The 17,920-nt window shown below is 50.8% G+C and overlaps 1 protein-coding gene across 1 annotated transcript in view; it reads right to left on the reverse strand.

Annotated features, from left to right (window-relative positions):
• The window catches only part of LOC144179928 (uridine phosphorylase 1-like), a 52,553-nt gene that overhangs the window by 14,266 nt on the left and 20,367 nt on the right, over positions 1–17,920 (reverse strand). The window contains exons 4-5 of the mRNA XM_077708347.1: positions 8,925–8,995; positions 6,520–6,661 (exon numbers count right to left, since the gene is read on the reverse strand). Of these exons, the coding sequence (XP_077564473.1) occupies positions 6,520–6,661; positions 8,925–8,995 (213 nt within the window). The remainder of the gene's footprint in view (positions 1–6,519; positions 6,662–8,924; positions 8,996–17,920) is intronic.

Raw genomic sequence — 17,920 nt, forward strand, 5'->3', positions numbered from 1 at the left:
CTCGCCGGCTGCTCCAGCCGACGCTCCTCAGATCTTGTCATCGCTCCGCCACGTGGCTCCTGTTCTCTTCCAGAACTTTCTAGTAACTTTATCGCCCGCTCGAGCTTTCGGCTGAGGCTCGCGTTTTCCGCTTTCAGCGCGGCTACCTGCTCTTGCAGTCTGTCGACTCTTTCGTCACGAGGTTGCAACATCTCTCTCCGCTGCCGCGGTGACCTCGAACGCCTCCTTCCTTTCGGTGCGCCGGCGATCTCCGCCCACATCACGTGCTCGCGCGACTGTGACGTGGCTCTCGACGGCCTATCGCCGCTCTTCCCGCGCGTTTTCCTGGCCGCCGATTGGCTCCTGTCGCGGGCGCCTCGGCTTGACGACCTGTTGCCGGGTCGTTGCTCCCGCTTCTTGCTGCCGCTGCGACCCCGCTGCTGCAGGAGCGGCGGGAATTCCCCTTCGCTTCTAGAAATTTCTTTCCTTGCTGACGAGGCATCTTTCGTCTGCTGCCGACTGCACTGCCACCACCGCACCAAGTATGGCGTCTTGAACCGGTTCCTGCAGCTTGCCGCCCCTGTCGGGTGAGCACCCCCGCACAATTTGCAGCGCGGTTTGCACGTTTCTGCGTGGTTCTCGCTCGGATTTTGCTTTCCGCACGCGAAACACACGTTCTTTTCGGGCTGCGGGCACACGTCCTGTCTGTGCCCCACTCCGCCGCAGCACTTGCAAACTTCGTGGTGTTGCCTATACAGACTGCACCTAACGAGCACGGATCCGTATTTCACCGTCGTCGGCACTTTCTCGCCCTGAAAGAGCACGACGATTGCCGACGACTTTCCGATCCTTCGGGCGACTATCGCCGTTGGATTGTAATCGTTCACGATGTTCTCTATTATTTCTTCCTGCGTGTCCTGCGTGGAGATGTTGCGAATCACGCCTTTTACCGTGCCGTTCGGCGCCGCCTGATAGGCATACACTTCGTACTCGCGGCTGCCGATCGTTAGAGCCTCGATTCTCGCGTATTTCGAGATTCTCTCCTCTGCGGGAGTGCTCACGATTATGATATTTTGGGCCACGTTGAGGCACGCCGTGTCTTGCATGGCCGTCTCTCTTGCGATGCCCGTGGCCACCATAATTGCGGACGCCAACTCGGTCGGTCTGACCTTCCCTACCTGCAGTCCCCCTCTTGGTCTGATGATAATTTTGTCCTCTTCGCGGGGGATGCTGTTGGGCATTCTCGCCGCTCTCGACATGCTTGCATTCACCTTCTTCACGAATTTCTCCTTCGATTGTAGAGACGTGTTCGCCTTTGCGGCGGGCTTACCGGTCGACGGTGGAGATCGCGGAGCCTCCGCTCGTCGCTGCTGTGGCTTCCTCCGCTGGGTCGTCCACCCCGCGTGGTCGCCCGGCGAGAGCTCCTCGCCCGGCACCACCACGGCCGTCCGACCTCCGCTGCGGTCCAATTGTACTTGCATTTCCTCGTCCCGCTCTCCGCAGGCCTCCATGGTAGCTTCCTCGCTGAATCCCGTCGATGCGGGCTCCCCTCCGGTCGACATCGGCTCGAGCGCCGTCGCCGACGGCCCGGCCTGGCCGTACTCGTACTAGGCCTAAGTTGGGCTTAGCTGAGCGGCCACGCCGCAAACATGAAAAGGGCCGTAAAATTCGGAAATTCGCAAGAGCTCACCGAATTTTTGGTATTGTCAGGTCCGCTGAGCGAAGCCTAACACACTGGTGAAAAATGGGCACTGTGGGACCAATTAGTCCGCAATTATGGCTCATTAACTGCGGAGCCGATGTAACACACGTCCGCTCGCTCCGGCAGCTCGCAGCGCCCCAGCGGAGTAGAGTCGCGCATGCGTGCACTTGCACACCGGAGCAGACGCGAGCGGAGTGACCGCGCGCGCAGCTGTTGTTGTTATGATAATGAGGCGGAGTGAGAGTGTTGCGCACAGCTGTCGGAGAGAAGAACGGAGGAGAGAGAGAGAGAGAGAGACTTCATTTGAGCCCCATGGGGCTAGTCTGGGTAGCGGGTGACCGGAGGTGGTAACCGTCCGGTGACAATTGCAGCTCGCTGAATGACCTTAGCCTGGACCTCACGGTCTGAGCTGCACAACGCCTTCGCCCAGTGCTCTCCGTCTGTGAAAGGGGGGAATGGGTTTTGGGGGCACTGCCACATGCAGTGGTCTTGGGTGTCGAGGGACCCGCAGTCGGGGCACAAAGGGGTGGGGTACAAAGAAGGGTAGATTAGGTGAAGTCGATATCGGCAGGGGAGTACGTGTGTCTGGGTGAGTCGCCATAGGCGTTCCTCTTCGTTGGAGAAGGTCGGAGCGGCGGGGGGTAGTTGGCGGCGGGAGAGGCGGTAGTGCGAGGTTATGTCGTTGAAGGTAACAGTCTGTCTCGGGCTGATAGGGCTCCGTGCAAGGGCTGAAGGCCAGGACCAGCTCGGATGGTGAGCTCTCGAGCGGCCCTGTGTGCTGCCTCGTTCCCTTCCACACCCGTATGGGCCGGAGTCCATACCAGCTCGACTGGGGTGGCGGGAGAATTTTGAAGAAGGAGTTTGAGGGCCAAAGGCGAGATCATTCCTTTGGCGAAATTTTGAACGGCCGTTTTGGAATCGGAGATTACGATGGAGGGGGACGGCCTGAGGGTAAAGGCTAGGGCTACTGCCGCCTCTTCCGCGGTCGCCGGGGAGTTATGGTACAGAGTAAGGGAAGCAAGTGGAGGGGCGTCAGGGCCATTAATGACCGCTACCGCATAAGCTTCACGGCTCCTGTATCTCGCAGCGTCGACGTAGACGGTGGAGGGGGTGATTGGGTACCGCTTGGTTAACGTCCTCGCCCTGTGCTCCCTGCGCGCTCGATGGTTCCTTAGATTGTTTCTTCCTACTTGGATTGAAGAACGGAGTAGAGTTGCACATGTGCAGTTAGCGTGCGGACAACGCCAACGCCGACAACGACGGCGGAGGGACATACCCCAGAGCAAGAGATGCGTCGCATCTAATACGGTCAAAAACGAAGCAAAGGTCAACAGCGGTGCTGCGCAGTATGGTGGTTCCGTCGAGGAGGATACATAAAAACAATGAGGTCGACACGAGAGTAGGGGGTTAAATATAACGGAAAAACTGTATTAATTTCACTCGCACAGAAACTGGTCCCGAGACGCACCACGGACTGCCGGCGGGGTCGGACCCAGAGCGAGAGAGATAGAGAGCTTCGCCCTCACCCTCGAAGAGAAGCCCACATTTGTGGATTTAAAGGACTCGGCATGAGCATGTCTTCCTGCTCGCTGGGAAGGGTTCTCAATTTGGCCATATGTCCTGGAGTTGACTTCTTACATTCTCCCCCCAAAATGAGCATCGCTCATTTTATTTCTGTTTCCAAAGGGTATAGAAGCTGCACAGGACGTCACAGAGTGGTTCCAGTGGACAACTTTGCAGAACAAGGCCGCACTGCTCCGTCACGTCCCTTGAAAACTTCAACACTTCTTCCTGTTTTCCACATGTGTGGCTTTGCATGGTCATCGTGCACAATCACAATGTCATCCGCCGAGAGGAAGTTATCCTGCCGTGAGGGTATCAGGTGCGCCGACCGCAACTGTAGCAGGTATTCCTTCTGCCATCGGTTCCAAAAGGCGTTGACAAGTGACCTTCGGTATTTGCAGCGCCGGTTAATGTCTGCTGCTGTAGAAGAAGGCACCGAGGTTTGTCACTCTCGAGGTGTCAATTTCAACTGCTGCCGTTTTAATCAGCACATGCACAGGAATCAGCAGTAAACGCGCGGTGCTACAGGCTTCAGCGAGGATCCTTGACCCTTTGGGATTAGCGGCGCCTTTCGTGGTACGAGCTAAAGTGCTTTTTCGGCGCCTATGGGAGAGAGGAGGTGGCGGGGATGTGCAACTGCCAGACGATCTCGAAGTGGAATGGAAAAGCTGGTGCTCAGATCTCACTAACCTCAAACAGCTGTCTTTGAGCAACTGTCTTTGAGCTGCCAAACAGCAACTTGGCAGCTGCACACATCTTGTGATGCAAGCCCAAAAGCTTACGGCGCATTTGCGTACCTATGGACGCAAGTTGACAACAAAGTGGGCAACGCCATCCTTATCTTCGTGAAGTCCCGAGTAGCACCGTCGAAAGCGATGTCTCTGCTTTGGTTAGAGCTGATGGCTGCCCTGATCGGAGCACGAATGGCTACATACCTGCATACTGCCATGAATCAAACAATCGCAGTGTATTTATGGTCCCACTCCGCGATCACCCTCTTTTGGGGTCATAAGCACGGCCTAGCAATGGAAGACATTTGTTGCAAATTGAGTGACAGAGATAGCTTAAGCAGCCGAGAAAGTTGAAGGCATTGCCCAGGCACCGATAACCCCGCCGACTGCGTGACGCGCGGAATGACGGCTGAATCCCTCAGAGCGCACGCACTTTGGTGGAAAGGCCCAAGTTGGATGCAACAGAATTCTTAATTCTGGCCAGCAAAAGAAGGCGACAGTACGCGTCCAAGCAACTAAGTAGATGATGAAAAGCGGAAGCGCAAAACCCAGCTTCTTACAGGGACTACCTATACGACCCCTTTGCTACAAGCAGAAAAGCTTAGCAGTTACACACATTTGATAAGAGTGAATGCGTGTGTCTTCCGGTTTCTGAGAAATTACTGCCAACACAGCGAGGTTGTTCCAATGTATCTCACAGTCGACGAAATTCAAGAGACCATATGTTCTTGTTCAAGTCTTTCTTTGTCGCCATATCTTCGTTGCTGTATCTCTACAGCATCTTCATAGCATACCTCTGTCACGTGAAGCCTTCTGCTGTCATAGAGGACTGACGGTAAACAAGGTGTTCCGTAGTCCTCTGCATTCTAAACAACGCACTAACGTTGGTTTGAAGACTGGTCCTAGTTATTTCATTGCAGACGTCACAAAACACACGATTTGGAGGGAGAACCAAAACCAAGGCAATCAAAGCGCCGTGTGTGAGTGTTCTACTCGGCGTCCCGTTCCTTCGCGCTGTTTTAAACGTTTTGAACAGGCATCGAACAGCCCACTTGCTTCCCTTGCGAGAAAAGAGTTCCTGGAACGGTACGAGCTCATTCTTTGTTTTCATTCTCTGCGCGCCGAAACGCACGCAGAGTATTTACAGTCTTCTCTTTGTGGTTTTATATATATTTGCGTGGACGACAACCACTGGCCTCAGTGGCCAAGGCGCTGCGCTACTGAGCACGAGGTCGCGGCTTCGATTCCCGGCCGCGGCGGCGGCTTTTCTGATCGAGTCGAAAAGCAAAAACGCCTGTGTGTACGAGATTTTGGCGCACGTTAAAGACCCCAGATCCCCAGGTGGTCAAAATTAATCCGGAGCCCTCCACTACGGCGCACCTCACCGTCTGCGTTGCGTCGGCGCGTTAAACCCTACAATCAATCAATCAATCAATCAATCAATCAATCAATCAATCAATCAATCAATCAATCAATCAATCAATCAATCAATCAATCAATCAATCAATCAATCAATTTTGGCAGTCCGTCCATACCGTCGCGTATGTAGCTAGCGTGTTTACCGGGACCCGTCTGAGCACTTGGGCATTCGTCACGGTAGGGGGATTAGTTCCGCTGGCCTGCCTTCACCATGTCCGCGCCTCCTCGCCCTTCCTCCTCGCCCTGCCGCACGCGCAGGCGCAGACCGGTCCCAGTGAACCCGGAAACAACGTAACGAACGGAACGGACGGACTCCCAAACTATCTAATGAAAACCACTGACCAGAACAGCCACAGAAAACTACACATGCGTGCCGTTTTGACGTGCCCGCCAGCCAACCGAAAGAAGACATGCGGGATGCTCCGCGGTGAGGCGGAAGCAAAAGATTCAGATTTTTGGCGTTTACCTTGCCGGAGCTACACGTGGACTATGAGGCACGCCGTAATGGAGGGGGGGCTCCGGATTATTTCAGACTAGCATGAATCTTCAAATTGGGGCGAAATATCGAGGAAACAGTGTTTTCGCTTTTCGCCACCATCTGAAAAGCACCCACCGTGTCCGGGATCGAACCCACATCCTTTCGATCAGAAACATGACGCTTTAGCCCCTGAGATACCGCGGAGACCGCGGAAAGAAACTATGCATGAAGTCGCTTGGAACGACAACAAAGAGGAGGCGGTGTGAGCGTAGACATGGCCGACACCGATTGCCCAAGAGCAAATGTTTTGTGAAACATTTAAAATGTAACAAAAATGTTCAGGCCCACTTAGATTCAAGGGCACAGACAGACACACAGACAGACAGACACACAGACAGACAGACAGACAGACAGACAGACAGACAGACAGACAGACAGACAGACAGACAGACGAATAAACAATCAAACAAACGATCATTGCGACCAAAAAACAGACGCACACGAATGTCTCCTGCAACGGAGCGCCTCGAACTTACACGACACGTGAAGCCACCATAGATTTTGCCGACGTGCACAAAAAATCTACCGAACTCAATCCACCACCACCAACAGCTTTGCAGTCAAATAATTCGGCGCTCTGCACTCACCCTCGTAGAAGTCACTGGTGCTCATCGTCTTTCCTTTCACAATGTTGAGAAGAGGCAAGGTACGCCGCCCAACGTCCACGATTTCATCCACAAGGCCCGCGTCCAAAACGCAGGGTCGGTGGACCAGCTCACCAAGGATGAACTAGAGCGAGAAAGCCGGCAGAATAGAAAGAATCCTGAGATACGAGCGGTGGGTGTTCGCGAGAATAAATGACAAAAGAAACTTTGCTTTAGCTGTGTTACATGCTGTCACAAAACCCCGGCTACACCGTGTACTATTATTGTATAAATCCTTAGCATCAGTATACAGCTTCTAATAATTGTTGTACAGCGATTTTATTAACGCAATGCAGACGCTCTTTCCACGTAATTTTCCTTTTCTATTCCTCCCTCTAGCTTCTTAGAATTTACTCGAACAGAGCGGCTGTGAATCATCGCTCGGCCGCCTGCGTGAACCGGCGACGAATCGAATTCACGTACGTCAGCGCATAAAGTAAATAGTAAAAGTATACGCGGCTACAGCTCCGTGACCATGAGAAGCCGCGTGTAGTTACCGGCATCGGACCACGCCGAACCTTCCAGGAGGGAAATATCCGCAAGGACGGCGCTGGGCGGTTTCTGTCATTTCTTTTTCTCCGCGTTAGTGCGGTTATAAAATTGCGCCCACCCTGAAACGAAATCAGTTACATTCGGAAGTCCAGATGTAACAATGGCTTCTGCCCGCGTGTGCGTCGCTATCGACGACCCGCGCCCTAGAGGATTCCGACTTGCTCCCAGGCCTTGAATTCATCATGTAATACATCGGTCGGCCTGTCCTACGACGAAGCAACGCTTCAAGGTAGCCACATCGCCCTCCTGACAGCGGTGAATCGTCCGCCCTGGTCGGTGAATATTGTGGAACTCTGTCTTACGTATACATCGAACCGCTTTCCCATTAGTAAACTCTTCTTTGTTCTATTTATGGTTACGCTCCTTGTTTGTATTCTTAGCCATTAACTCTCGCCCTTGTACTATTACTTTGTTAGCTCTCGCTAATATTCATTCTTTCATGCTTGTACAGTAACTCTCCCGTTAAAATATAAACCTCTATTTGTTGTTTGTTCTATAAAGGCTCTGTCTCATTCTTGGCGCTCTGGTCGGCGAATGCTGCGCATCAGACGGGCACCATCCTCGACACCAGTGCTCTGTAGATTCGGCGTGATTGTTTACTTGCCCGGATTGACTCCCGGTGTCTTCTAGCAGCGCTCCCTCCGAGGAAAATGGTGACAGATGCTTGTTTAGCGTGCATCACGTCTGGGTTATTAAAATAACGTTATGCGCTCTTGAAGAGAATTACGAGCACATTATTACAGTTAAACCTAGATTTAAAGAACCTGCATGTAACGAATTCCTGAATTTAACGAAGTTTTTCAATTTCCTATTCACAGCCCCATCGAAACCAATGTGTTTGCGACCTCCATGTAGCGAAGGCGTTGCGATGGTTAGCATTGATGCAACGAATTCGCAACCCTGATAAGACACTGTTTTTTGCACTTTTCTGAAAAAGAAATGGCTGGAGGAATCCACCAATTTCGACAACTTCGCTCGCAGCGCAAACTGCCGTGCGTTTTCCAGTGTGAGTCGTGTCGGTTGGGTGCTAGGCCTGCCTGTCGGCGTATAGTCGCGCGTCTCCGCTGCCATCTGCGGGGTCAGTTCATCTAGGATGAGTTCCGCGGCCGGAAAACGAAAAGTTTTGGTTTTTTCGAGACAAGCTCGCAATTTTGAATGGCGTCTGCGCCGGCGAGAAAGAAGAACGTAGCCGCCCGGTGCAGTATCCCAGCAAGCACCCTCTCAAGACTTTTTAGTGCGGCAAAGACCATGACCTTCGCTAAAAGGTACCCTTTCAGCATACGTTTCATCCTTGAAATGGGTTAAGGCACCGATAAGTGTGAAAAGGCAAACGTGATAATGAACTTACATTTGTAACTACGAGGGCAAGTGACCTTCGTTCTTTGGAGGGCCGTGTTGTGACTAAGTTCGTTGGAAAGCAGCAGGCGAAAATCACGCAGTTTTTCAATGTGAAATAAAACCTTTAAGTGTGAGATTACCATCAGTGACGTCTAGCATTTTGGTTTCGTTTCTGCTTCATTCACGCGAGTCTTAACTCGAAACCTGCATGTAACGAAAAATTGCGAAATTTTTGTCAACTTCGTTACAACCAGGTTTAGTTGTACAGCTTCGAGGAGCTCACAAGGACTTTCCGTTGTTTGTTATTGCAAGAACTTTCAGCAATCCATTCAGTGGGGGCACTGAACAAGCCAAAAGCTGGAAGATTAGTTTACAAGCGCAACGCGCGGTCATTTGGCTACAGTTACACAACTAATTATCCTATACAGTAATAAAATCGAAAGTTGAATAGCACCTACCATTTCAACGTGCTCCTGCAAGAGTCCGTTGAGCGCATTTGTAGTGACGACGACTGTTCCAGGTGGCACACCTGCACGGAATTGGACAGGCACCATCAACTGAATTCCATGAAAGAATCTTAAGTAACTCATTTCAATCAACTGTAAATTGAATGTAGCGAAACGATGACGCCTAAGGGCCCAGGCAAGTGTTAAAATTGGGGCTTCACGCTATCGGAGAGGAGAATTTTAAGTGGAGCCCCTGGCGGCGCCATCGTGAAACTGAATAGAGGGGAAACAACGCAGACGACGCTGGCCTTTTCACGTTGGCGACGAGCTGCTTTAGATTTCTCGAGACCCATATTTAGCTATTTATCCAATTCTACGGAGCGCTTTTGAGTACATGTTCATCTGAAAGAACTACTCCAACTGAATAGATCACCGGGGAAAAGTTTGCTGGCTATTTTACACCGTGTTGCCCGAAACAAAACGTCAGTTATCTGACTTCCAACCCGCACGTCTACGAGATCAGCCGCGCTCAGCACTTTTACATGCATGACTGTGAGAATGCGTATACAACTTTTGCATGGGACAACAGACTAAAAGAAGAAACGTAAGACTGAAATCTCCAGCATTCAGTTCTCAGCGTTCGAATTAATTTCAAATTTTAATAAGACGCTGCGTTCGCGACCGTGTACTGGCTCACCGACTGTTGCAAAACGTGTTCTGCCGCACTCAACATGGTCGCACCTAGCACCCGCTAAAGGTGGCAGGGTTAAACTACCATCACAGGCTTTTTCCGACGATCTACGCGCCAATACCCGCTGCACTAACCACATGCCTATGAAAGGAAGCTTCGCCAGGTTCGCTGATCGCGCGCGGTCTCCCGGCTTTCTCTCTGCACGCGCTTGCTTCGCGTGTTGTTGTTCAGGTGAGGAGAAAAGAACAGTAGTTTCCTCCCGCATTTTTGCGTTTTGCGTTGATTCCGACAGTGAAGTCAGGGGAGAGAGCTTGGATAGGAATAGGGACGAGTTGGGGGTAATGGGGGGGGGGGTGGAAGGAGGCGAATGGCGTCCCCCTCCAAATCGTTCCCTGCCTCAACGTTAATTTGCCTTTCGTTTTTCGTAGGCATTTATATTAAGACTGTGGGAATGCTGAATTATTCCCGCATTCCTCCAAGGTGGTCCCGCTCTCGCGACGGGTGTCGCGGCGCGCCTGAGCGGCGGGAGCGAGACACGGCTGTTTCGTTTTCCCGTGCGCCGCGTAGCCCGCGGGGCGCGCTGCTGTCCGTCGAGGGAGCGGAGGAAGTGGGGGGTGGTGTCGTCTTCTGTTTTCCGCCGAAAAACCCGAGGGGACGCTCTCGGGTCCTGACCACGGAAGAAAACGGACGTAGGCCACCCCCGCTCCGTCGACCAGGGTCCCTTTGTTCTCTGTTGGAGCGCCCCCAGCCCGGGTAAGCCTGACCGACCTTTTCTCTCCTTTTTATATTAGCCTAATAAGAGTAGCCAGTGTATTTTTTGTACTTTTTAGTTTAATAAATGTGTTTGATAGAGTTCAGGTCTCCGTTTTCGCCCGAACCCGCCGTGGCCGCTGTCCAGCGCGCTGCGGGTTGGGATCGCTACGTGTCCGCGCGCGGGAGCCGCTAGGCGAAGCTCGCTTGCCAGGCTGAGCGAGTAAGGCGATCCCATAAGACATACCCATGGCTCGCGTAATTGTCGAGACCAAAGAGCGTTGATGTCGCATTGACAGCTTCTGTTTGAAACCACGACCGGCTTTATTGAAACTCACTGGTTTTCTCTCGACGTACGAAGGCTGCCCGGAAGGTTAGCGCTTATCGGCGGTTGCGTTAGCTGCCCTGTGTCAGTGTGCAGTGTGCCTGTCTCGCAGTACGCCTTCATTTCCCTGTACTCGGTCCATCGCCGTCTACGTGTCAGCTCACGCGTCATAATTATATGCGCTGCTGCCTCTCCATGTGAAGACGTCTAATGGCCATTGGATACCGAATCCCGCAACAGAATGAGTGATACGTGCAGCGAATTACGGGTCGTCGTCCGAGCTGGGAGCGTGTTTTGCGTTGCTACATGTGAGTACCGCGGCCTTGACTGCTGCGCAACTGGCGCAAAATTAAAAGAAATCGTTCTGTGTTATCGTGCTATGCTTGTTCTTTTGTATGTTCGAGGATCCGTATCCTGGCATTTTTTCATCCGTGCTTTCGACTTGGAAGCAGCAGCTTGTTTTCACGGCGGCCTGCGGCGTGAGCGTTGCTGGTGACTGGGAGTCGTACACATTTTAAATGCAGAGCATTTCAGAAACTCACGATATCACCCGCGTTGACGTCCGTAGTCGTAGTCCGCACCCCTCCCCCTACACTATATATAAAAAAATACTATCCGGCGCCTGGTTTCGATCCCTCGACCCTGCGGGCGGAACACAATGTACATGGTGTTCTACCCACTGCGCCGCAAAGCCGACACAGAATGGGAGGCTACGAACGCGCCTTATATCCTTGACTCATTCAAACTACGTCAAGAAGCTGCTGATACAACGCATTCACTACCACCAACTCCCCAAACACTAAACGTTAACGCAATACACCCACCCCCTATGCGACGCATTTACTCGAGTCCCCCTCGCGGGGAGATGGGCCCAATTTTTAATGGAATGAACGCGTTTTTAGGCCAGTTTCGAGTGCGTTGCTTTGAAACGAAGGTTGCTAAGGAAAAAAATATTTTGAGAGCAGCTTTATTTAGCGTGTTAAATCTTCGCTTTCGGCGAGTGTCCACTGCGGGGTACCTATCATTTTCGTGATTGGTGCCATATAAATTGCCGCACTGACTCGCGGCTCCGTTCGCAGGTATGGAACTTAAAAGCCACGCACACACGGCGTTCATTAAAAGTGACGGAGAGCGAAACTTGCTTTGTCCCGTGTAAGGCAAGCACAATTCAGTGCCAATTCTCAAAAACCTTGTACCTTTCGGCGGCTTATCGTCACCCCGGGCGGGCTGACCGACGGAACAGCTGTTCTTTAAGTCGCTGTCTTTTCAATGCCGCGAATGATTGTAAAGCCTCTCGGGTTGGATTTTCGTGTCTGTGGCGATTTCTGCGCTGTTATTAGAATTTCTGAGTGAGATGTGCCTAAAAATGTTTGCGACAAATTTTGCAACGAAAGCCGCTCTTGTTCTACCGAACAAACACTATGTGCGTCGGCATAATATGAGCGTAGCTCTGCATGTTGCGTAAACACCCGCCGGAGGAGGTTTTAACTGGACACCAGGTCAAAACGAGGACTCGGTACAAACGGGAATGAGGCCTAGAACAATCCCGAGGTCTTTGTCTCCGGGCCAACTTATGCTAACCTCCGCCCCTTGGCGCTGCGACCGTTACCTTCACCAAACATTTAAACACGTTGAGACTGAGCAAGACAACGTAACCAGAACCAGACAAAAGCGTTTCTGGAGGAGAATACGCTCTGAAGCTACCACAGACACAACATCCCACTGGGTACCTGTACGAGGACGCGGGTTCGAATCCAGGCTGCGGCAGCCGCTTCTCTGATGGAAGCGAAAAGCAAAAACGCCCGTGCGTATGAGATTTCGGCGCACGTTAATGATACCACGGTGGTCAAAATTAATACGGAGTCCTCCACTGTGGCGCGCCTCATCGCCTGCGTTGCATTGGCACGTTAAACCCTACAATCAATCAATCAATCAATCAATCAATCAATCAATCAATCAATCAATCAATCAATCAATCAATCAATCAATCAATCAATCAATCAATCAATCAATCAATCAATCAATTAATCAAATCACACTGGTTGACTACGCTCCTAGCACCCCACACTATTGGGAGGCGAAGCTAAAGTTTGCCGGGCGAGGGAAGCGCTGCCCTCTCCCCTCCGGTGGAGTACGCGGCGGCGGCCGCCGCTTTGGCACGTGCTTTTTCCGCTGCGCGCGTGCTGCATTTTTCGCGCTAGGAAGAGGGCTGGGTAAATTTTTTTTTTCTACTTATGAAACCATACGCGTCAGCACGTGTCCAGCAAGTTCGGTTTAAACATAGAGTAGTTACTGAGTTCATTTTTGTCGACGTTTGTCTTGTCGTGTGCTACCGACGCGCTGCCTGCTTCCCGCCGCTCGACCGGCAGACTGCCCCGACGATTTTAAGGGGGGAAACGTGTTGTTCGGCGGTCGTCGGTTGCTCTTTTCTTGTGCGAAGCGACAGCTATTCAGCTTGTCACAACGTACTTTTCTCTTGTTTGTTACTCCCTTCGCGTGCTCGCGCTTCAGACATCCGGACTTTCTGGACTGCAGAAACACTGAGGCTTGCAAGAAATGTAAGATAAACGTGATTGATTATGGTTAATAGGTTATTTCTTACTCTTGAAACAATCAGCTGCATCTTATAAGAACGCATTAGAAAGGCACACGCTAATTAAGGGGTGCGCTGACAGCGCCGCATTTCCATTTTACTTGTCCGTGAAGAAATTTTTGTTCGCAATGTTTGTCACCCGCTTGGCGTACAAGTATGGGTTAGCGTGACAGTTCGCGGAAACAACAGAACAGCTTGTGGCGTATAACTTTTAATTTGGTGTATACCTATTTTAATTACCAGTATTTCTAAATGTGGGAAAAAGCGAACAACGCAGCAATCCCGTCCAGAACACAAGTCATAATGACAAGACGGACCAGAGCTACTACAGCCAGGTAAATCGCTAGAAACTATTTTTTTTTCACCCATGCAAAATGTCAACCTATTGTGTTATATATGGACGATATCGAACGGCACCAGCTAAACAACTCCGAAGCTCATTTATTATAGCGGAAAACAATCATTAGCAGCATGCATTAAAAAAAGTGTAGAGGAGAGGACTCGTTTGAACACTAGTTCACATTTCCAAAGCCGGGTAATGTAAACTGAAAGCACAGAGATACAAACAAAAATGTGTCAACTTATTTCACCTTTCGAACCGCAGTGATCCATGCTTACCGTCTATCCTTTTGGTGCGCTTTCGCGGGGAATATGCAGAATTTAACGAATGGATCCCCTTCTTTCGCCTTGTTACTGTCGTGGCAGCTGACCATGCAACGATATGGGGGGTTTGCTTCGCTTTCAGTGTCATCTTTTCGTTTCGGGCTAGTGAGGAGTGTTCCCGCCGCCCTTTGTACGTGCTGGCTTAAGTGGCTCGCGCAGCCGCGGTCGCTTTGTTCGCATTCGTAAGTAGGAGGCTGGATACCTCAGGCGGTGCGGGAGACAGCGCGAGCTGCGCGTGCACTTGCCAGACGTGGAGGAGCGGGCCGGGGGGCGTCTGCTCTTTGGCGCTGAAAAGCCGTTCACCAGACGCAGTCGTTTCGCGATGACTGAGGTGGTTAGACCAGCCAATGGTCGCCCACAAGAGCACTCTTTATCCCGTGAAACCGCCGGGGCCCTCGGCCGTTCGACTGGCGAGTAGCAGACGACGCGTCTCTAGCAGACGAGAAGACAAGCACCGGCAAAAATAGACCCAGTAGCTACTCTACGTGTAAACCGAACTTGCTGGACACGTGCTAATGTGTATGCTTTCATAAGTCGAAAGAAAATTTTTACCCGGACCTCACCGTAGCGCTATAAATGCAGCACGCGCGCAGCGAAAAAGCACGTGCCGAAGCGGCGGCCGCCCCGGCGTACTCCCCCGGAGGGGAGAGTGCAGCGCCACCCGGCGATCGTTCCGGAGCCTATATTGAATGGGTGTGTACTTGGTGTGCACCGGCATGCCCGTACCGTGTTGCACGCGCCTGCCCTCCCCCGGAAGTGGGGTACCAGCGAGTACCAGCGCGTTCTAGCGCACACACAGTTGCGGTGTAATGTAGTGGGGGAAAATGCCCACAAATAATAGCTGTACATTAGCCAAGTGACTCGATGCGATTTGATAGTGGGGCCTAGAACGGTAGTTCCTGAATAAACACGGGCTTTCCGCGAAAAAGACAACACACATAGGAAGTACGGGACAAGAGCAAAAGCTTTTGCGCTTATGCCGTCTTTCCGGTGTGTGCTGTCTTTTTCGCGCAAACCCCGTGTTTATTCACCAAGAGGCACCAACTCGACAAACAAGTTCTTCTAAAATGTATTTGCGTCGGCTCAGCCTAACGTCCGTTGGTTATCAATATATGATCACAGTCAAAAATAAAAAGAATTGGCAGCGCCATTTCGCTTGGAAAAAGGCCAACCGAGAATAATGGAGGAAAACTGTGAGGCAGTCTTTAGTGTGTACTGTTGGGCAGGGCCATCTCACAGCAGCCACCCCTGTTTCGACTGGCCATCCGAGCCCAGTCACCGGTGTATCGAAGTTGCCTCGCTCCGTCCGTTGCCGACGCGGCGCAAAGCAGAGCGATGAAGTTCTCAAGCGACAAAAAGTTGAAGCAACATTTATATACCGTATGTACAACGGCAATAAAAGCGTTACATGGCTCGGTGCCTACTAAAAGTGCGGCACTTGCTGTGCTTCTGGACTGGTTTTATACGCCCCGGGGTTCCGTTGCAGCCGGGAGCGGTTTTAAACTCTCCAATCAGGACTCTCGCTGGCCGAAGTTTGAATCCGACGAATGGAGGCGAAGCGGTTGCGTCAGCCGAGCCGCCACGACGGGGAAAGGGAAGGCGAATCAGTGGCGCCGTCTCCAGGCGTGTTGCTGCCTGTCTGCTGCGGGTCGTTCGTTCGAGGCATGATTCGGCCCAACCGCTGAGAAGGGGAAAGGAGAGGCGACTCTGCGGCGCGTTCAAGTTGGGACACGTCTGCGGCAGGCGGTTTGGCAGTTGGCGCGATTCAACCCCGGCGTCGTGCGTTGCCAGATGAAGCGAATTTGGTCTGGGCGCTCTGGCACAACAGCTCCTGAACTATCCTTACCAGGGCCAGGAAGATAAAGCACAACTTTGCTTAGTTTGAAAAAGCTAGCGTTTGGTAGCTCATTCAACTCTATTCCAACCAAGAAAGATGTTTTTTAACCGAACAAAGACATGGAAACTATTAGGAACATTTAAAATGTCGTTTTTCGGTGCCGGAATATGGGCACAAGTGATGTAATATGGGCAATACTAAAACATAATTATGAATGTTAGCTGCATGTTAGCATTGAAGTGATGGGATTAAAAAGGAACTACAGGCGCCTCTAAATTGTTCGATCTTTTTTTTGGAGGTGGATTAATCCTATGGTCGCCAATCGCACAAACAACATTCTGTGACATCCTAAAAAAATCGAGCGATAGTAAAGAACTGCCAGTGCTTGGCGCTTCCCTTAATATCTCGCGTGTTTGTTTGAAGTTTGCGATAAATTTTATTACTGTTTTGGGGGAAAAGCAGTGTTCTTAATGAACAAAACGTACATTACAGCTTTCATGGTCTCTCTAAACGTTGTCCGTAAGGGAGGAAAAAAAGCGGAGAAGAGATAGACATAGAGTGGAAAGGAGGTGGTGATAAATGGTAGTGACTAACCACATTTATCTTGTTGGCTGACGCACGCATCCAATTGCTGTTAGCTTAGAGGTAGGGTGACCAGACGTCCCGTCCTGGCCGGGACCGTCCCGTCTTTTCGTCCAAATAAACAATCCTGTCCCGTTTTCGCAAAACTGCATAGTTATAAAATTGGCGCCAAGCAGTTTGATCCACCCAAAAGTCTTCCGACTCGCTACAAGTATATTTTATCAAGATGACTTTGAGTAATTTAAATTTATAATGAAGCTAAAACATAGATCTACTCGTACCGAAAAACGCTTTGAAGTTTATTGCCGAAGGAGACTTTGAAGAAGCATCAGCTCACCAGTGGACCATTGTCAAGCAAAACGTTGAAAATAAACCAGAAACTCTTGAGGTATCTGTTCAGGTGTTTCCGTTTCTGAGAGCTGGGTGCAAGTCTTTCAAAAGATGTCAACAGGGGCCGGGCACGTTGCCCTAAGATATCTCCTGTCGCAGAACTGGCCCCGTGTTTTTTTGGGACCACGGCCATATGGAGCGCGTTTTTTTCATTGTGAACTCGACGTGGACATCAACCTGCGATCAACCTTTCGTGCAATGTTGCTTGTGCGGCCGAACTTGCTCAACAATTGTGAAGAATGTTACGACTGAGACTTGAGTGATAAAGTCCGACTGAAAAAAAATTCGATTGTCCGCAAAATACCCAACGAATGAACCAAAGCGGGACCTTCGTAATGAATGCCTGTAACTGAACTATGAGTGGGATTGTTCCCTCGGCCTGAGTAACGTCTTAGTGCAAAATGTAACGTTTTAAATAAGAACAGTTCGCGCACTAAACTTTTTGCCCCAATTCGCGACCTATGGTCCCACTCTCGACCTATTGACCCTGCAACACTTCCGATGAACGCTTTCACTCTTTCACAGTGTCCGCAAGCTCCACGAAAGCTATCCCTTACAAAAATGCTTTTTTACATTCTGTAGACGTTCTGTTGACATCCTACCAACTTTATTGCTATCCTACCTACTCTTACATTCTATTGACAGTCGTCTGTAAAAAGTCTACTGAATGTATGTTGACACCCGTCTGTTGACTGTTGTATGTAGAAAGTCTACTTAATTCACGTTGACATTTGTCTGTTGACGGTTGTATATAGAAAGTCTACCTCAATTTTCTTGACATTTGTCTGTTGACGAGCTTCCGTAGGATGACCACTAAAAGTGTTTTGACACGCTTTGTCTCAAGTTGAATTTAACGCAAACATCTTTTTCCTTCGTCCTGGAGTCCGATTTCAATTAATTCATATTGATTTTTGCTAAATACCAGGACAGGTTCACAATATTTGGGGACAAACTATTTACTTGACTTTAACCAAATTACGTTACTTTGTTTGAATCAGGTTTTAAACACACACACACACAAACACACGCGCGCCCGAGCGCCTGCACGCACGCACGCACGCACGCACACAGACACACGTACTCTCTCTCTCTCTCTCACACACACACACACACACACACACACACACACACACACACACACACACACACACGTATCTTTCTCTCTCCCTCTCTCTCT

Source organism: Haemaphysalis longicornis, unplaced genomic scaffold, assembly GCF_048455015.1.
Source record: "Haemaphysalis longicornis isolate Haplotype H1 unplaced genomic scaffold, Haemaphysalis longicornis Haplotype H1 scaffold_4, whole genome shotgun sequence".
Classification (NCBI taxonomy): Eukaryota; Metazoa; Arthropoda; class Arachnida; order Ixodida; family Ixodidae; genus Haemaphysalis; species Haemaphysalis longicornis.